This window comes from Electrophorus electricus, chromosome 8, assembly GCF_041902795.1.
Source record: "Electrophorus electricus isolate QZ-2024a chromosome 8, ASM4190279v1, whole genome shotgun sequence".
NCBI lineage: Eukaryota > Metazoa > Chordata > Actinopteri > Gymnotiformes > Gymnotidae > Electrophorus > Electrophorus electricus.
This window is the reverse complement of record NC_137504.1, coordinates 12,012,501-12,033,674: the sequence shown is the minus strand read 5'-3', so window position 1 is coordinate 12,033,674 and position 21,174 is coordinate 12,012,501. Positions and strand designations below refer to the sequence as shown.

General features: G+C 46.3%; 2 protein-coding genes across 2 annotated transcripts in view; one reads left to right on the top strand and one right to left on the bottom strand.

Annotated features, from left to right (window-relative positions):
* Nucleotides 1-938: 938 nt before the first annotated feature.
* rbmx2 (RNA binding motif protein X-linked 2) lies at nucleotides 939-4,649 on the top strand. The gene is made up of 6 exons (XM_027019525.3): nucleotides 939-1,046; nucleotides 1,429-1,544; nucleotides 2,080-2,131; nucleotides 2,242-2,371; nucleotides 2,824-3,010; nucleotides 3,795-4,649. The coding sequence occupies exons 1-6, from the start codon at nucleotides 1,042-1,044 to the stop codon at nucleotides 4,457-4,459; spliced, it is 1,155 nt and encodes a 384-aa protein (XP_026875326.2). The 5' UTR covers nucleotides 939-1,041; the 3' UTR covers nucleotides 4,460-4,649.
* A 3,739-nt stretch (nucleotides 4,650-8,388) lies between these two features.
* The window catches only part of siah2l (seven in absentia homolog 2 (Drosophila)-like), a 19,628-nt gene continuing 6,842 nt past the window's right edge, over nucleotides 8,389-21,174 (bottom strand). The window contains exon 2 of the mRNA XM_035526978.1: nucleotides 8,389-9,610. Within this exon, the coding sequence (XP_035382871.1) occupies nucleotides 9,059-9,610 (552 nt within the window). The 3' untranslated portion in view covers nucleotides 8,389-9,058. The remainder of the gene's footprint in view (nucleotides 9,611-21,174) is intronic.

The window sequence follows — 21,174 nt, the reverse complement described above, 5'->3', positions numbered from 1 at the left end:
GGGGTCTTGAGAGCCAGTCCCTTTTATTCATGTCATGGAACAGATGGCTTTATTTACTTTATGGCTCAGTTTCTTTTGCTTACCTAAAGCCAAGTACTTATGGTCTGATGATTCAGTTCCAGTTGTTTTCATTGTCAATGTAGGCTTGTAAAAGATAAGACTGTCTAACATGAGAACCATCTACCTGCATCTGTTGAGTTTTAATTGATCGATTATGAAGAGTATGTGAATTTTTATAGCAGTACAGAAATGTAAAATGTTAACACTGTTTTTTCATGATAGTTTACAGGTTTTTTTTTCTTCATGATACAGTATATACTGTATAATGTAACAGATACAGAGCTATATGTGTGATGTATGTATTCAGTTTTGGAAATGTAATTTTTTATTATCATCCATAAAATAAATAAATAAATATCCCATGCAAGGCTATAATAAAATGATTCAATACATGATTTCAATAAAAGAAAAATGCTTTATCAGTAGTTTCAATTAAAGGACAGATGATCTTTTTAAAAGGTCTTTGTTATTTTCATCCCATACTTTTTATTGTTGGTTCTCGTCATTTATAATCACTCAGAACAAAGCATTGGGCAGAAGCTTGAACATAGCTATGAACGCAGCCCTGAGCGCTTGCTATACTCTAAGTTTTTGAAATGAGGTTTAACTGGGTTTTGAAACCTGAAGTGATTGCTCCACAATGTGTTTAGCCCAATAAGACGCTGCAGAGGAGTGGCAAGTAGACTATCAGTAAAGCTGTGCTATGGATCATGGCCAAAAAATAATTTAAATAAGATGTGAGCTGAAAATAGCAAATGCATGTTTTTTTGGATTTAGGCTACTTATGGATAGTAGCCTTCTACCCTATTACAGTTTCTAACCACAGGATCGCTGGATTATGAAAGCCTGTTTTATTCTACACTAAACATCAGTACCCATAACTCCTGAACGTTTGCCACGCGGAAGAAAATCCTACGTCGACATATCGAAATTTGCCGGCGGAAGTGCTTGCATGTGTGCAAGAAAATAAACCTAGCTACAATGAAGTAAGTGTCCGTTTCAGTGGTTTGCAGTGTTGCTAGCTAATCGGTCACACATGCAGGTATTTGCTATAAAGTGGCGGAACATAAGTGCGAGCAATGCTACTACTTCTATTGTTTTAATGTTGCGGGAACTGGCAATCTAGTCAGCTAGCTAGTCTAGCCAGCTAACTAGCTTAGCCATCAAAATTAATTTTATGGATTAGGCGGTGCGCTTAACATGTTTATTTTTACCTTATCACTTCAGTCAGCAAGCTATAGTATAGTGCCTTAAAATCGTGAATGTCAACATTATGCCCGAGTCAGTACTTGCCATACATGTTAGATCAGTTTAAGTAAAAATCATACACCTGTTTGTATGTATGTATGTATGTTGTTTTTTCCACAGCCCGCTTACCAAGGTGAAGCTGATTAATGAACTAAATGAAAGAGAAGCTCATCTCGGCATTAAAGACTCGGTGTCTTGGCATAGCGAGTACAAGAACAGTGCCTGGATTTTTATTGGTGAGGGACATGATGATAAACATTCTACACCTTCCACATTAATCTTGCGGCTAGTTTATTTGGAGAACGTGGAATTTACAGAAGTCTTTCTCTAGCGGTCCCTCGATAAAATACTATGAAAATTTTGTTTCAACCAAGATGAGTTAAATGAATTGTTAATGGTTATACATGCGATGTCACCCTTATAAATGTAACTACTGTTATATTACAGATTTTCAATTATGTATGGAATTTGGGTTACAGTAATGAAGGATTTGTTCTCTATCAGATGGTGCCAACAATATTCAAATACTTGTTACACTGCATTTTGTGCTGTGAATAGTACTATAACCTGTGATGACATGAGTTGTCACAGAGTTTTTAAGAAATTAACTTGATGCATGTACTGTATAATTAATTAATCTCCTCATATATTTCCCATGAGTACTTTAGAATTAGAACAGCACCAGAATAGTAAAATTTGTAAAAGTGCTTTTAATGGATCAAAGTTTGTCATACTGAAATATTTGCCATTGTTTTCTGTTGTGATCTGTAGGTGGATTTCCATATGAGCTCACAGAGGGAGACATCATCTGTGTTTTCTCTCAGTATGTCCAGTTTGCTCTCTTGCTTCCATCTCAAAAGCAGAAAAGATCAGTATATGGTTCTTGTTCTGTATTTTATTTATTGTAGTCTTTTTTCTTTGTTCATGTGTCAGGTATGGAGAGATTGTCAACATTAACTTAGTACGAGATAAAAAGACAGGCAAGTCAAAAGGCTTTTGCTTCCTTTGCTATGAAGATCAAAGAAGCACCATACTGGCAGTGGATAACTTTAATGGTATAAAGGTAAAAATCAGCATTGAACAGCAATCCAACAAGAATAACTATGTAATACAGTATATATACAGCCACTTTTCAATTCTCAGAATATAGATCCAAAGGGACAGTCAGAAAATTCACAAAAATTCTAATCCTTGCTTTTCTATTAGACTAAGTTATACTGCTTTTTGGCTCTGTTTTATGTATTGACATATATGGCCTGAAATGAAAAGAGAAATAATTAGAGCCATTTTTATACAAATGTTCTTTTCAGATGTGAGCTACTGTGTCAACCTTATTAATAATAGAAATTGCTATTTTTAATTTCACATTGTAAATGGAAATGTAAGCCCTTGAACACAATACTGCAGTATAAATGTCTGGGAGGTTTGGGACTTAGGACGTGGATTGGCTATTATATGTGAATATTTTTGCTGTTGTAGGGAATACCTCAGACTTTATGTTTGGCGCTTCTATAGATTAAAGGGCGGACCATACGGGTGGACCATGTCGCAAATTATCGCCCTCCCAAGGATTCAGAAGACATTGATGATGTCACCAAGCGGTTGCGGGAGGATGGCTGTGCCCCCAAACTGCCTGCTGCTTCATCATCTGTGTCAGAGTCTGAGGAAGAGTATCTTTTACCTATGAAGAAACAAAAAAAGGGTAAACCATATCTTGTACATTCACAATCTATCTTTTAAAAAAAAATATATATCTTTTAATTGTTCATACAATGACAGCACAGTGTGCACAGCACAGACTACAGACACTGCACATTTTACATTTATCAAGGATAAATGTAAAAAGAAAGGGGAAAAATTGTACAAACTAAGGTGCAAGTGCATTTGTGCTGAATATAAATTATGCATAAGCAACCACTGTGAGAACAAGTAAAGAAAAAAATAAACTCACTGAACAAACATGCCCAGTAAAGGGTAGGGGAAATCGGGGAGAAAGGTCCTTTTGAAATCTTAAATCTTAATAAATAGTCGTGGTGCAGATAACTGATATACTGCAACAGATAAGTCAGACGAAACTGCATTACAGAGTGGCAGGGGGGAACCAGACTAGCTTTAAGTACTCAAGAAAAGGATCCCATATCTTAAAGAATTTACGGGTGGAGCCTCGTAATGTAGCTCTCGTTTTTTTCTAAAGAAATCTTTCCATCAGTGAAAAACAGATGGTGGGGCAATTGACTTCTAGCTAATAAGGTCGCAAAATGCCTTGTAGCTTGGCATCAAGAGGGTGGATGGCAACACACCAAACAAGATGATCAAGCGTTACATATAGAATCTTGGAAAGAACTTGGAATATGTCAGACTAATATTTAAGAGATAACACAAGCTATCTTAAACAATCTAGCCATGCGCATTCATAATTTTTGTGGAACGTTCCAAAGATTGTATTTTTTTTAATTTAGTAAATAATGGGCCTTTTATGATGTCAGATAAGAAAGAAAAGAAGAAAAAGAAGAAGGAGAAAAAAGAAAAAAAGAAGTCATTAAAGGAAGAGAGAGGTGAGACACAAGCTGAGTCTCCTTCAGCTCCTCCTTGGAAGGTGAAGAAACAGAGGGAGGACTCTGGGCATGAGAGGTACACCCTGAAGGGGCCGCAAGAATCCAGAGGGGAGCGACCTGGACAAGAGGCGAGAAACCCACGGGAGCGACTAGAGGAAGCAGAACGATCCAGAGAGCAACAAGGCAGTGGCAGGAGAGGGGAGAGAGACAGAGGGGATGACAGGAGGGTGGACAAGAGCCGAGAGGAGGGCAGAGGAAAAGAAGATGGCCGTCTGCACGAGAACAGAGAAAGGGAAAGGGAGCGAGACAGGGGCAGAGAGGGCGACAGGGAACGAGAGAGGGAGCGAGACAGGGAACAAGAGCGAGAGCATGACAGGGAACGAGAGAGGGAGCGAGACAGGGAACGAGAAAGGGACAAGGACCGGCAAAGGGAGAGACACAGTGGTAGGGAGACTGAAAGAGAACGAGACAGGGATGTGGACAGAGAGAGGAGAGACAGGGAAAGAGGGAGAGATTGGGAAAGAGACAGAGATCTGGACAGAGGGAGTGCTAAACACAGAGACCACAGCGTAGACAGGCAGTATAGATGGAATTGAATTATGCAGAGCAACTCCACCAGACACTTGTGCATGCATTTGGTCCAGAAGATGCTCCTGTTATCCAACACATGTTAATTCTTCAATATAGTTAAATTGGTTTTGCTGGGGGGGTTTTTTGTTTGTTTTTTTTGCAATACATTTTTATGTTTGTGGTAATTCTTGCAAATAAATGTTTCAATTTGCTACACATGTATATTTGACATAAATATTTTATTTTACTTTAAATTGATACGAAGAACAAAATAGATTTATGGGTAATACAACAAAATTTCATTTTTCTCAAAAGCATAAGTGGTACCATCAGAAAAAAAGTTACATATAGCTTTAATTCTGTAATGAACTTTAACTCATGGAAGGTATTTTTATTTTTAAAAAAGGTTATACAAGACCCAACAGATAATGTGCACATTACCATCTTGTACCCGCTCAACAGGAATTCAATAGCATTTCTGCATTGCTAATATTACAATCAAATAATCTCTATAGCCACATTAACATATTTAGCAACCCAAGAAGCAAAACTACACAAATATACTCTGAATAAATTAACATTTCTCAAATGAGAAAGGAATGTTGGACTGCTGTTTCTCCTAACACTGATCTTAACCAATGCCAGCCAAAGTTGCAGAATATGAAAGAAATGAAGGAGTTTGGTTATTTGATGACATCTGGAAAGCTAATATCTACTTTGTTAATGTCATCTAGTCTAGCTCCATAAACATGGAAGGGCGTGAACTGTTATCCCCACAGGTGAGGAATGCAAGTGGATTAACCTGACATGATTAATCATGTCATCATAGTCCTGATGTTCTATTTCTTGCCTGGTTTTTATCATAGTGCTTACAGAATATCCTCCTAATATACACAGTAAACAACTGCTGAGATTTGTATTTGGTTAAATTATTACCGCTGAGCTTATGGTCACTAGATGAATGTGAGTGCTAATCACATATGGACCCAGAGATGTGGACATTTTCAGAAATCTACTTTCCCTGCTATAGTTATTGTAATAGTTAACAGCATTACTAAAAGTAGAATTTAATCACAGATGTCACAATATTAGGTCTTTGGACTGAGATTTGTGTAATTCTGTAAAATGTCTTTTCAATTTCCCTTCAATGTTTATAAAAATGAAGATACATCATTTCAGAATTTACAGAAAGAAGCAGAAGAATTTGGTGAGGCAGACCTTTCCACATACATAAATACTTGAACAAATATTTTTAACGAGTAGTGAAAACTTCACATCCCAGATTTTACAGTTGCACAAATGACAACAAAGAAAGACTCACTCCTTTCCTGGGTAAGGTGAAGTTACTCCCTATTTCTATGTCATATGCAAACAGACACATTACTTATTCCCCTAAAAAGGTGATAATTTTCAGAAGTTATTTTAAAGTCTGCATGGAAAGCATCAAACCAATTTAGGACTTGCCAGTAGCTCTGTCATGTAAATAGAGTATATTTCTACTCTATGGTTCTCACTAGTTTATTATCAGTGATCTAGGCATTTACTGTTGCTGCCGTGATTGGGAGCTAAGACATACCCCTCAACAGACTACCTGCTCCCATCATCAGAATGCATTTATTCAGTGTCCTGTCCATTTCTATTAAGGGGTGTCTGGTCTGGAATATTGGGGGTTTGAAACAGATGGCAGTATTCTGACGACGTGTGTGCTGGGCTGCTAAAAACATATTTGGGACTTAATCTAGAAAACATGTTAAAGACCAGGCTGGATTTGGATATGGAAATTATATTATATTAAAAATTATATTAAATAACCTATTACTAATTTCACCCCCCCCCCCCCCCATTACATTGTTTCTTCTCTAGCTAATAAATCAAATACGTGATCTCTCGCTCCCTTCACACAAGGTTATGGTTCTAATGGTGGTGCTCTCACTTGATGTGCTTGTAGCCTTACAGTCTAAATGATCTTCATACGCTTAAACTTCAAACTGTCCAGTTTTCCTGCTGAACATCAACCACAACACATACATTTCACTATTCTTAAGAAGAGGCTCGGTTTATGGTAAATTACCTTATTAATCTCAGAGACAATGAGGCTTAAGCCTAAAATGCAATGTCCATCTACCGGTAGTAAGTAACTATTTCCTAGGCTCAATAATATCACAAGCACAGCAAGCAAGCTGAAATCACCTAAATTTCAATTTGTTCTGGTAGGTTTTAACCTTGTAGCACAACCCATCTCCTCACTGTTCTGTTTGGACATACTTTACTATGTCTGGAGGCGGATGGGATGCACTTCATAACCGCAGTAAAAAGAACCATGTTAGGCAGAGGCAGGGCTTCCACATACAGAACTGTGTGAAGATGCCTGACCTTTTTCCAATGCAATACCTTTTAAACAATATTTTGGTTTTATATTTATTGTTGGTCATGTTGTCTGCTGTATCAGTGCTGGACCAAAAAGTCTCTTGGCTAGTGTCATTTTTGGTGCTACTTCTGATGACTGGAAAGAAATATTGTTCTAGAAGCTGGAACCTTCATGAACAGTGGTCAACTCAATTTAGTATGTGGGTTTTATAAATGGAGTATCCTCTTCTGTGCTCTATTATTTTCCCCTCGAAATAGCATATTAAGTTGCTGTGACAACTAGATTCCACATATTTGTGAAGCAGACACTAACTCAATCACATATGAGCTCACCAAATTACTCACATTTCCTTCCAATCCTACACAATGTACAAAATATCAACATAAAGTCACTTAAAATAAAAACACAACCAGATACATTTTCCTTGATTACACATAAAACATTAGGGATTAACATTTACATATTTAAATTAATTAGAAGTATGACAAAGAACTGAGTTTGACTTTGAGCTGAGGGAATCTGGCTTTTGCTGAGCAGAAAACCACCCGGACCACCAGGGTCCAAAGAGGTCCGTGCAGTCCACTTGGAGACGCGTTTGAGGTCATCAGAGGTATTTGAGTAGAGGTTGGATTCCTTGTCCAGGTTGAGTTGTGTGAATGGTGCCGCTGTGGAGCTCTGGGGTCTTATGAACATGGACGTCTCATGTCCCCATAATGCCACTATTTGTGAAGAAGTCTCAAGAGTCTTTTCAAGACACTAGCGGTTTGGATCACAGCGACCTGATCATCAGCAGGAGCCCTGTTGGGCTCTGAAAGGTTGTGTTTGTATACAAGTAAGGCGCTGTAGGTCGACTGGCCTACGGAACGTGGAGGGGGTGAAAAACAAACCCTCCACCTCTCATGGAGCTGCAGTGTAAAAGAGTGAGACTCTAAACAACCCATTTAAAGAGACATCACGATAACACAAAGGACAACAAAACTAGATTCATGTGAATATTTACAAAAAGGCCATATGTTCTCAATGATGACCTCGAACAGAACAGAGGGATGAGGGAAGAAACATATTCAGTCAGCTGGGAAACCCTGAACCAGTCCAATGCAGTGTGTGCACCTAAGAGCAGATGCTCATTAATGCCATGCAGGATTGCATTTATTTACATGCAGCCATCAGTGACTGGCTACCAGTATGTGTCATGGAACCCAGAGTGCTTGAGGAGAAAGACATTCAAGTATCAAACTGAAACATTCAGTATATGAGGATAGTTGCATGTTGAAGGAAGGGATTAGGGCTGATGAGACTCATTACAAACTAGTTGTAATTCCTAGCATTCCAATAGTGACAAAAATCCTGACTCCACTTTGTGGGAAGGGTATGCTCAGTGACCATCGAGAAACGGACCATTAGCTTTCTTTAGAAAGTTTCATGGAGGACTTCATTCGTACCATAAGGGGCTTCCATACTTGTTCACTAGAGGATTGCACCTAGAGGATAAAATCGGGTCTAATACAGAGGAGTTTGGTACAAAATGTTTTTGGATTCATTATTGTTTATGCATTTGCCTGACAGACATGGTGGCCAGACATGCAGTCATCTTGCAAGTGCGCTTTATTTCCACCATGTACACCATTTCATTGCTGGGCATTATATCATATCTCACAGAAATGAACATCAGCATCTTAGCATTTACATAGTTATGATTCCATTTGAAAAGTCAGTGCAATTTAATTTCACACATATGATGTGTGACGGAGCCGTGACCGTTGCTGCTTCAGGGCCTGACTCCATCCCAATTGTGTGTCCTTGAGGCCTGATTGGTCATTTGATCCACAATGAGACAGAGGCTCCACCCATTGCACCTTAGCCTATGGTGTTCTGGCCATGGTGAAGAGCATTACAGTCCAGACTGGGCCCTCTTCCATACCCTACTTACACAGAACTAGGGCAAAGAGCCAAGAACAATAAGGGGAATCGATGTCCTTGGGCAAGGCAAGAGAAAACTTCAGCTGTGCTTGTGCCATTTACCACATGCCAACAATTGCCACTTTCTCCAGTCTCAGGAAGGACCATCACCCTCTCATCCATTCAGCACAGTCTCAGTGTGGCTCCTTGTGAGGCAATGAGTCTTGAACAGACATATATACAGAATGTATACATCTCCAACCTGTCCTTCTTAGACCCTCCCCTCTACTGAGCAACGGCAAACATCCAGGGCTTCCGTCCCTAGGACATGCCACTCTCAAAGGCCTGAGCTACCACCTCAGCACATGGAGATGGTCACGTTGATGCCCAGATTGCCGTTGTCTGCGAAAAGGTGGGCGATGGAGGTGTCGAAGACAAGGCAGTCGCTGTTCATGATAGCAGCGGCCACGCCATCGTGGATTGACCGCGGCGTGGCCTCCCACGTGAGCCGGCGGCGGTTGCCGTTCAGCTCCAGGCGGTAGGCGAAGTTCTCCGCCTGCTTGCGGGTGCCGATGAGCAGCACGATGGCGAAGAACTGCTGGTGGCCCTCATACTTCTCCTGCTTCTCCAGCACCAGCATGAAGTGGTGGCCGAAGCACGACTGCATCATGACCCAGTCCACAGCGCCAGGCAGGTTGATGTCCGTGGCCAAGAAGACGATGTCCTCGCCCTGCAATGTGGTGATGGACTTGTGGGCATGCATGAGGTGGGGCATGACCGCCTCCAGGGAGCCCTGCCACTTGCAGGAGGCACCCGGGCAGGGGCAGGTGTACGGGCGGAACTCACACACCTCCTCATGCTCCGGCTTCTCGCTGTGGTGCAGCGACAGCAGACAACCCGCCGATGCATACTGCAGAGACGTAGGGAGAGGGAGAAATGGAGAGGGGAAAAATGAAACCGGGAAAAAGATCAATAAGAGCAAGGATGGTATGGAAAAATAAATGGGATAGGAAATACAGAAGATGTGTGGCTGGGGAAAATAAGTAGGGCAAGAAATGTGGAGACGCTGTGTGGGGAAAGGGGCAGAGCAGGTAGTGTAATTAAGGAAAGGGCAGCAGATGGTAGGGGCTGGGGGATCAGCTGAGGTATGGGAACAGCAGTGGCAGACAGAGGTGGAATTAAGAGGAGGAGCAGTAGGTGAAGGAGTGCAATGTAAGGAAGTGAAGGGAAGGCAGGTGAAGGACATGGGTGACAAAATCAGGTAGAGGGAGAGTGGAGGTGGAGGACAAGTCTAAATGATGGAGATGTCCGGTAGGTTGAAGTGCTCTGCATAGTACGCAAAGCATAAAACATTGCTCTGGCTCATTACAGCAGGGTCATGAGAGGGTGGGACTTACCAGCTACCTGTCTTGTTACAATGGGTGACGGAATTAATTGTTTGGAAACATGAGTGTGATGGACCAGGTTGATCACTCGAAGACAAATAGCTTTGTTGCATAGCAGGGATCTTCACTTGATTACCAGACAGCAGGGGATCAGTGAAGGTCAAATACAAGTTCCTTCTCCTACTGTTTACTGGAAATGCGAATGCTGCGAGTCTTATGCCCAAAGTCGTGCAGTGCGCACTGCAATCAGCAATTGGTATTCTCAGGGGCTGGACCTGCGCATCAAAGGGCGCAAATCCTGCAATCACCTGATAACCGGCTCTTTTCAGAGAATTCCATCAGCTTAGCAGAGTGGCGTGGAACAGCTGTTGTTCAAATTCTACTGTTTGTAGTGTGGGTTTTAGCACACCTTATTTAAAAACGTGGGACGACTAATGTGGAAAAAGATGGGGCTTAATTAAAAATGTGTGCGGAGTCGGAGGGAGAAGTGTTAGAGCTGAGGTAAATTTTTTTTTAAATGTCATTTTAAAAGCGAAGAGGTGTGCCTTTTACATAGTGGAGCATAACAGCAAGGAAACAAATTGTTCCCGAAGAGCTAATTTTTTTTTCCCTAAACAAACAACAGCACTGTTATTGTATTTAACAATATTATTCTATATAAGGCTCTGTGAAGTTCAGTTATTCAGCCCTTTTCATTGCATTAGCCATACAAGACCAAGGCTTGTAGTTAAGGCCCACTTGGAGTATTAAAGGAACACTTTGCTTCTCTTTTTCTGTTTCAGGTTTCAGGCCAGATGTCCTGGCCCACTAAACCACCCTGGAGGGCATGCTTCAGTATCTGCCAAATTAATTATTAATCTAACTGACAGGTAGTGACTTCTTAGCTGAGAATCAGTGACTGACAGCCGCTATCCTGCAGCCCAGGAAGTCTCAGGGGATTCAACTTTCTCAAAAAGCTGCCATTAAGTGTCCAAATCCCCTTTGTTAAGGAGCATCTAAGGAACAAAAATGAACCATTCTATCATGTCTCACAGATGACATTTTGTATCCTTTAATTACCTTTCATTTTCATTAGCACATGGCCTGAGTCCAAACGCCCTCGATGCATCTCTCTAATCCAATCAGATTTCTCAGCCCACCCCATCAAAGTCAAACGATTTGACCATCAGAGGTGTAAAAATCTTTCGGGGAGCCTTGCCCCATCTCCCTTAGCTGGATATCCTCTTATCTTTGTCTTTTTAATGAGAGGAAGGTAGGATTTCATGCAGTAATCCCTCCAGCAGTGTGCTACCGATAAAGCCCCGTCTTGCGCTCACTGGAGCTGAGGGGAATGAGGGGAGGCTGACAAGACACAGAGGAATTACCTCCAGTGTCTGTTCGGTGTGCCAGAACCGCATGGCTCTCCCCAGGAGTACCCCAGCGGAATCCGACTGGCTGCCGTTCTGAGGGCATCTTTGACTATCTGTTCCCTGCTGCGGGCTCGTCGAGGCTCTGCACTGATGAAGCTTCGAGTCCACGTCTTACAACACAACTCACACAGAATCTTTATAAATAGCCCCATTAAAATAAATAAAAGGACCAAATTATGGAGAGGAACCCCATCTGCAGAACAACTGATGAAAAAAAAACAACCAAAAAACCAAATGTGTTGCCAATGGCTGGAGGTGTTCTTTTTCCCCTCACTCCATCCTCAGCTTCCCCACTGTGCTCTTATTTTAATTAAAGCTTCCAGTCTGGCAGCTTCTGGGGCTCCAGAGGCCTGCTGCCACAGGAAATGCCGCATTCTAGTCTGCTCTTCCTGCATGCCAGGCTAGGCCTGCGGAGACACACAAAGCCCAGGCCAGGAGCCCGGCTCCTAAATTATTTACACACTCCCGCGAGTTTTAGCCGACATGGGGAGCCAAGCTCGGAGGTCAGATTGGTGCCTGGACTCGTTCACTGCAACGAAGGGCAATAATTCAAAGCATTTGTTGATGCTTAGTGAAAAATCTGATGTGCGGCTGGTGGACTCTGATCTGGTCTGGTCTTTTGGGAGAACCCTTTCATCCCTTGATCTTGGCCCTTACTAAAATAAAAAAAGGTGTTCAAAGCCATCATGTGCACACCTCTGTAATCGGGGTGCAATCAAACAGGTCTTGCCCATTTTTGGTGCCAATGCGCCAGTGTATCCTTCCACTGTGTGACCTAATAACTGTCACAGAAAGACCAAACTTCAAACCTTCACCTTGAAATAGTTAACTTTCTTGAATAATAATTTTTTTTTTTGTAAAAAGCCAATATCCTTATAAGGAATGTTCCCTTTTGTCCCCTAAAGCCTATAGGAACTGCTTTATAAGAGTGACTGACAGTTGCTATAAATCTTTGAAATACAGGATAAAGCTGCATTTAAAACACAGACCTGAAAATGCACAATGTGGGATTACATTCATTGTCAGATGTTCATCTTACAGCAACACCTCAAAAGGGAATCCTACAACAAAGCATTCAAGACCATTCTTTTTGCTCCACAGCATAATCCCTGATAATAAGCTTCTGACTTTTTCAACAATTCTGGCCATTTACAATGGAGATAAACTATGACTGTCGGTGCTGTTCTACTGAAGAGACAGGAGGACCATGGGTCTTCATCAAGTGTCAATGTGGCGTCAGGAGAAAAGAATGCTTTGAAGATTGTGTGTGTGTGTGTGTGTGTGTTTGCATTGGCTCGATCCCCCATAAGACAGAGCCTGTAAAAGTCAAAATGCCATCATTACCGTCACCTCTCTTTCTCCTTCCAGGTCCTCAAGGACAGAGAGCGAACATTAGCGAAATGGAGAGAAGCTCCCCGGAGCTTAAGAGTAGATGCCATCATCAACAGTGCCCGCTTCTGCCATGTCACTACACAGCTCCACCGCTGCCGGGAAATAGGGGTCATAATTAGAAGTGCCCTAGCTGGGATGGGATGGGGAGGGGGGCTCACGTGATCGCTCAGCCAAAAATAGACCACTGTCCTTCAGGCATTACTGAGAATCAGATAACACCCCCCAGCCCCCAGCCGGCGTGAAAGCCTAGCCGCTCCAGAATCGATAGCAATTCAACTAAAAGTTTCAGGGTTGAAATGGCTACGGCGAAGGGCAGAGTAATAAGGTTAGAGGAGCCACAGATCAGGCACGCGACGCCAGCCTCACTGCGGACACTACTTCTCTTCCAATATATTGGACAGTTTCTCACAGACCCGTTCAGAAGACTCGGCTCTCAATACGCGCACTGTCTGAGATGAACAGAAATTTAACCTGCATGGCAAAGATGTCCTCAGGACGACCACCCATTTGTTGCAGATGTTTGCACACATAAAAAAAAAAATCAACAAAGTAAATGATATTGCTCAACAAAAGCCATGCATGAAACTGGGTAATTATATATATACACAGTTTCTTAAATCAGAAAAAAGTGAATGGTAGCGTTCCTGTAGAGTGGCTACAGTGTGGCACGTCTGCTGGAGGCGGATGATGAAGTGTTCAGGGGACCGGGCCCCATGGGGAGTACTCACCTCGGTCCCGGGCAGAGGCTTGGCGGGGCACACGGGCCGGCTGGCACCCGCGGCACACACCCCCCGCTGACGAGGCCATCCGAGCAGGCAGCGCCACTGAGACAGCTCCCTCAGGAGCGGAAGACAGGAGGCTGGGCACAACATCACCTCACACACGCGCGCCCTCACATGCGCTCTCGTGGAGGAGGACAGCAGAAGCTGTAGCTGCTCACAAGGCAGCAGAAGCGCGCTGTACGGAGCCTGTCTCTGCCGAGCTACACAAAGCAGTGCCACGTGCGACGACAGCAGCAGACGAGTGAGTAATCGCCACGGTCACCTGCTCCCCTGTTTACTCCACTAGTGACAAAGATGCATTGTGTCCCGCAAGAGGAAGAGGACGATTCTTTCCCTTCTACTGCCAACACACTAGCCACGAGGCCAGTCATCAGAGAGAAGCGCCTGCCTCGTCCACACATACACACACACACACACACAAACGTGTACAGTCAGCCACCAAAACAATCTGTCTGTTCAAAACAAGCACCGCAGTGAGCACGTCTCCCACTGCGAGCCGAAAGAGACTGTGACTCTGCGCGGAGTCCCAGATGAAGCCTGAGCATGTGCTGCCTCGGTTGAGCCAGCACTTCACACCTGAAGCACATTCGCCGTTTGAAGCGGACCCGAAAACCACTTCAGCCCCTCTCTGAGGTGGCTGGGGGCAATGGCTGTGGAGCGTCTGCGGAGCGGGTTGAGACCCGCTCACCTGGTCATGCTCCAGAAAAATGCAGCTTCTCGTGCCAGAGTCCCATTTAAAAGCGGCCGCCCCTTAGAATTGCTCTTGAAATCGGACATGTGCTCACTGCATGCCCAAAAACTAAAACAAAACCAAAAAAAAGACATGCACACTGCTCTCAGGGCATCGAAAGATTGAGGTGCATGGTGGTAGCCTGCGTCTGCCCACACAAACAAAAACAAGCAACGTGTAAGTGCCTACCGCCACACAGCTGGCTGGCGACAGCAGAATCTACAGAATAAACACACACACATTCATGCCCTCTCTCTCTCTCTCTCTCTCTCTCTCTCTCTCTCTCTCACTCCTCCTCTCTGTTGCCTCTGCGATCCAGAGGGTGACGACTTGGCGGAAAAGCAGAAAAACATTCCGGACTGCAGCACTGGCAGATCTCTCGCGCAAGACTGGAGGGGGGTGGGGAGAAGCAGGGCAGAGAGAGAGAGAGAGAGAGAGAGAGAGAGAGAGTCTGAGCAAGTAGTCCCCCCCTTCCCCTGTGTTTCTCCCTCTCTTTTTCTCTCCCCCCCCTCCCTTCTCACTCCCCCTCCCCTCTTTTTTTCTCTACTGCAGCTGTTCAGGAACTCAAAGGCAGGACTACACAGTCCTTTCATGTGCTTTTCGCCTTTCTGCTTCAACCTGTTCCAGGACTTTGCAGTTGGGCTCTGAACGTGCGTGCACATTTGTGGTGCGTATGTAGGGGGTGGTCATGCGTGTGTGTGAGGGGGAGAGGGATCAGACGAGGGATCGTGCGTGTGTGAGAGAGGGGGAGAGGGGTCAGACGAGGGATCGTGCGTGTGTGTGAGGGGGAGAGGGGTCAGACGAGGGATCGTGTATGTGTGTGTGTGTGTGAGAGAGAGAGGGGGGAGAGGGGTCAGACGAGGCATTGTGCGTGCCTGTGTGTGAGACGGGGAGAGGGGTTAGACAAGGGAATATGTGTATGTGTGTGTGTGTGTGTGTGTGTGTGTGTGTGTGTGTGTGGGAGAGGGGTCAGACGAGGGATCGTGCGTGTGTGTGGGAGAGGGGTCAGACGAGGGATCGTGCGTGTGTGTGGGAGAGGGGTCAGACGAGGGATCGTGCGTGTGTGTATGAGGGGGAGAGGGTGCAGGCAAGGGGGATCGTGTGTGTGTGTCAGGGGGAAGGCAGAAGGTTCATGCATGCGTGCGTGCAAGCGCGTGTGTGAGAGGGCAGACAAGGGTGTGTGTCTGTACGTGGGGTGGGGAGCGTAGATGAGGGCTCATGTGTGTCATGTCATTGTGGAAGCCAACGCTGGGAGATGGCACTTCTAAATTCAGACAAGAATTTCTGCTGTTTGTCCCATCACACACACACACACACACACACACACACACACACACACACACACACACACACACACCACCCTGTAGGACTACCTCCACCCATCATCTCTTTGTCCTCTGCATGGCCATCATTGCTGTCATCTGGCAAAGGCTTATTTTATTTTGCAGAGGTGCACTGTCATCTTCCAGACCATCTCTGTGCCTGTGGCAGAGACCAAGAGACCCCGTGTTCATTGCCAGAGGAGCCACTACCTCCCTGATGGACACAGTACCGCCTGCTGCATTCTCAACACCCCCTCTAGACACTTATGCATACCTTATTTGTACATATTTGGACACACACGCACACACACACACACACACACACACACACAGAGAGAGAGAGATAAGGCTCGTACCTGTCGACATTCTGTGTGTTGGAAAAGGTGGTCTATTTTTAGCAGAGTGAGAGTGGCATCACAATCAGGAGGTTACAATTAAAGGGACTCTGACACACAGTCTCCCATTCCCATACTCTCTCTCTCTCTCATGCACACAGACACTATATCCCACTCTCTTTCAGACACAGGCGCACACACTCTACCGCCCTTTCTCTCACAGAGGCACACACGCGGCAGGGGATATCTCATGCCAGAGAGCCCATGTGTTTCAATTAGGACCCCATAATGAGAGCTGAAGGATGCACTAGGGATGGGACGGACTGGGGTTTGGAGTATGGGGAGAGAGGGCAAGTCCATAGAAGCGGCAAAATTTAATTACATGCCCATGCTTGTGGATTAATGGTGCACTACAGAGTGTGAGCGATGCTCCCAGCTTCAATTTAATGGCTCCAGCACAGAGGTCGAGAGTGGCCATAATGCCATCCTGGTTCAGCAGGACCCTGGTTCAGCAGAACCTGTAAGCATGAGTACACATATCTGCTGAGGTTATGCACATGTTCCTCATTCTCAACACACATACCTAAAGAAAAATAAAAACCTCCTCATTTTCACTTTAACCACTAAAACCTTTTTTGTCTTTAAACTCAATCTCTACTGCTTTCTAAACCACTATCAACATGAACTTCCACACACAGCTACGCATTCTATGCGAGCGATCGATAGTTGAGCGCGAGCTAAAGCCTTATCATCTGCCTTCCAGCCGCCTCTGTCCTGGGCCCTGGGACGCACCCGAAGAGCTCATCAACAGAGCAGCCAGCTGTCAATCACCTCACCACTCACTAGCAGATGGAGACAGAGACGGGATGAGACTGGCAGGCTGCCAGCATGTACTCACACACATGCACACCCAAACCTTGAATTATAAAGGGGCGTAGACACGCGCACACACCTATACACTAACACATGCTGACAATCATTTTCCCTCACCTCCCTGGCTCTCGGTCTCTTGCATCCACTCCAAAGGCAGCGCCGCTCACCACAGCCGTGAGCAGAATGTTGTTGGGAGACGTGCCACTCCAAGCCGAGCCCATTTTCACTTTGGAACAGTGCGAGATGCAGATGTGTGTGTGTGGGGGGGGGGGGGGGGGGGGGGGGGAAGTGCGCACAATTTCAACAGGTCTCTTTACACACCCATATGAAGAAAGCGTTGAGCAACACCCACTCTTTACTTCTAAAATCTCTTCTCATTATGCAATTTCAAACGGGAAGCACACAAACACAAACACTGCAGGTGCAATACTTCCACGCAGTACCAGGGAATCACCACATGGGGCAGTCAAAGGAAACACTTTGATGGTTCTACACTATGAGGCTCAGGCTTACCTCACGCCAAAGCCAGCCATGACATTACAGTCGTGGGGCCTTCCATGAAATACAGTGAGCTCTTCTGGCACAGCTAATGGTCGGCCCTTTTTTAGAAGTTCTATATTTTCCTCCATTCAAGGGCCCTTTATCTCCACATGCAACGCTGCACGCAGACATCTGGTTTAAACCGCAACTCCCACAGGGACCACTCACTGCTGTACCCTTTCAAACACCCCACCCCTCCCCCTTCCTAGAAGGGCGGGCCACAGTTCAATTGCACGTCCATTCAGCCGAACCCCATTGTGCAACTAACTGCAGCTCTTCCAGGCTGTCCTCCTGGGGGTCCTCGAGATCAGGCACAGCAGTTGTCCCTGCAGTCTGAAGAGGGGAGGTGGCTGAACTGGCCCGGTAATCGACACCACACTAGCCTGCTCCTCCTCCGTACAAGGTCTGACTTTCAGGATACGTGCCTATGTAAGACTGACGTATGAGAGATTAATTACATGCTGAGAAAACAGATTAAGAACAGATTAAGCCAGAGCATGCATCAGAAGATGATGCTGAATGAGATGAGGAACCAGGGCCAAAGCTTGGGCCAAAAGGGATTACACCCCAAAAGGGTGATGCATTCTCAAACTGTTCTAAGGATCAAAGGGACTTAAGAATGTGTGAAAACAATGGCTGGCATAAGGAGCATAGCCATCAACAGAGCTTTGAAAATTACTGAGTTAACAGCTGTGACAAGGCCTGCAAAGAAACTGCACACACGCTAATGGCCTTGGCTAGTCCGACCCTATAGGTTTCCAACAGCTAGCTGCTAATTACAGCTATTTAGCCAGAGTAATTAATTATCCAGCCCCCAGTGCTTTGACTGGGTCGTGACCCTTTCCAGGCTCGGTGGACCACACTGTGCCACCGTGTCCAGCGCCGCCCCATGCCCGTTCAACGTGCGCTTGGGGGAAGGGGAGGGGGCGGAGCAGGGGGCGTGACCAGAGTTGAAGTAAGGCCGGGCACTGAAGCAGAAGCATATTTGAGGCAGATGGCACATAGACTGGGGCTATAAATAAGTCGGGCAGGCGACGGTGAGTGAACGTGGTTGAGGATGACTGTGCCCGTCGCCGCCTTTAGCGTGAGTGCGAGCCGAGGCGTGCCAGTTTCCTTGCACATATAGTCAATATGTTTTCCCGAAGGCAAACTCGATCTGCCCAGCAGACAGAGAGGGCATTTTTAGCCAGTGATATGCTGTGTGTGGTTTATTGGGGGTATGCAAAAAATGCAGACTAATCGGTTAACTAAGATTCTTTATCAAGGATGGCGATGACTGAAATACATAAGAGACAAGCAGGATGGACGCCCTATATAATGTGGTGTTTCATTCTGAACAGCTTAATTTAAAATATGAGTTGCACAAACAAGTGAATGAAAAAAGGTATTTGTGTAGCCTAAATCAAACACTCAAAGGCACAGACGGATTAATAAAGAACACAGGGGTGAAACTAATAAAGTGGCCATATGTCCAGAGCCAATGGCGTGAAGGATCAGGCTCCGCCTCCCTTCACTTTCACGTTCCACTTATGTTGTTCGTCTTTCCTGGAACCAACACCAAACGTAGTCAGAGGAGCAACTTTTGTTCCGGCGTATTCGACTAGAAGACCTCACATGCAGAAGGGCGGACATGGCGACACGCTGTCTGAAGCCTCCGTTTCGACGGCCTCTGACGGGCCCACCCACGTATGCGGGCGAGTCGCCCTGCGAGCAGATCGGCTGGGAAATTAATTATGGGTCGCACGCATTCACTGCCCCGGTGATATGATGAAAGGGACATGCGATTAGTCCGCTGGTGAGAAAACAACGAGCTCCGAGTGTGGAAAATGGGTTTTTGATCCCACTCCAAGCTCTAGCCATGTGTGGAAAAAGCTGCCGCGTTCTCATTATAACCCACCATTTTTCAACTGACTGCAAAAGGAGCACATTTCACAGAGAGAAATGTAATAGGTGTTTGTGTTAAGGTGTAATGTGATGGCGTTTGTGTACGAGAGCATTAACATGAAAACGACAGTGTGTGTGTGTTCGTGTTCATAAGTGCTGGAACACTGCACTGTGGCTTAGACTCCATACATGCGCCCTTAATTAAAGGCCACATTCAGTCTAGAAGAAGGAGGAGGATGGAACTGTCTAAATCCTCCATTTAGCTTCGCATATACCACCAAGTAGCACCATCTGCACGTGCAACAGGACTCCAAGCAGAGTCCCCAGAATAGCCCCTCACATCAAAGTGAATGGCCAGGCTGCAGGTGCTGCAGTGTATCCATGTCTAATCTAGTTACCTAAACAAGCTGGCCACAGGCAATAGCTGCCGGACCATGTGAGGAGTGCAGCACTCCCTCACTGACAGCCTCTTTCTCCTTCCCTCATGCTTCTCTGCTCCCTCTTTCTCCCCTCCCCTCTCCCCGTCACTCCTCCCTCCCCCCCATTCTCTCCTCCCCCCTCTCTCCCCGTTCTCTCCTCCTCCTCCCTCCCTCCCTCCCTCCCCCCCTTTCTCTCCTCTCTTTCACCGTTCTCTCCCCCCTCCCCCTTTCTCTCCTCCCCTCTCCCCCTCTCCTCCCTCCCTCCCCTTCCTCTCCTCCCTCCCCCTTTTCTCTCCTCCCCTCTCCCCATCACTCCTCCCCCCCTTTCTCTCCTCCCTCCCCGTTCTCTCCTCCCCGTCACTCCTCCTCTCCTCCCTCCCCTTCCTCTCCTCCCTCCCCCATTCTCTCCTCTCTCTCCTCCCCGTTCTCTCCTCCCCTTTCTCTCCTCCCTCCCCCCGTTCTCTCCTCCCCGTCACTCCTCCTCTCCTCTTTCTCTCCTCCCCTCTCCCCGTCACTCCTCCTCTCCTCTTTCTCTCCTCCCCTCTCCTCCCTCCCCTTTCTCTCCTCCCCCTCCCTCCCCTCCTCTTTCTCTCCTCCCCTCTCCTCCCTCCCCTTTCTCTCCTCCCTGTTCTCTCCTCCTCTCCTCCCTCCCTCCTCTTTCTCTCCTCCCCCTCCCTCCCCTCCTCTTTCTCTCCTCCCCTCTCCCCTCTCCCCGTCACTCCTCCTCCCTCCCCTTTCTCTCCTCCCCTCCTCCCTCCCCTTTCTCTCCTCCCCTCTCCCCCTCACTCTTCCTCCCTCCCCTTTCTCTCCTCCCCTCCTCCCTCCCCTTTCTCTCCTCCCCGTCACTCCTCCTCTCCTCTCTCCCTCCTCTTTCTCTCCTCCCCTCTCCTTTCTCTCCTCCCCTCTCCTCCCCGTTCTCTCCTCCTCTCCTCCCTCCCTCCTCTTTCTCTCCTCCCCTTTCTCTCCTCCCCCTCCCTCCCCTCCTCTTTCTCTCCTCCCCTCTCCCTCCCCTCTCCCCGTCACTCCTCCTCCCTCCCCCTCCCCTTTCTCTCCTCCCTCCCCTTTCTCTCCTCCCCTCTCCCCCTCCCTCCCCTCTCCCCGTCACTCCTCCTCCCTCCCCCTCCCCTTTCTCTCCTCCCCTCTCCCCCTCCCCTCTCCCCGTCACTCCTCCTCCCCCTCCCCTCTCCCCGTCACTCCTCCTCCCTCCCCTCTCCCCCTCCCTCCCCTTTCTCTCCCCCTCTCTCCTCCCTCCCCCCGTTCTCTCCTCCCCTCTCCCCGTCACTCCTTCTCCCTCCCTCCTCGTTCTCCTCCCTCTCCTCCTTCTCCCTCTCACCCTCACTCCTTCTCCCTCCCTATTCCCTGCACCCACAGCCCACACTGCTCCCTCCTTCCCTTTCTCTTCC

Coding starts and splice junctions, on each gene's coding strand:
- rbmx2 (XM_027019525.3), top strand. Junction 2,132..2,241: donor ATCATCTGTGTTTTCTCTCA/GTATGTCCAGTT, acceptor TTCATGTGTCAG/GTATGGAGAGATTGTCAACA. Junction 3,011..3,794: donor TATGAAGAAACAAAAAAAGG/GTAAACCATATC, acceptor TTATGATGTCAG/ATAAGAAAGAAAAGAAGAAA.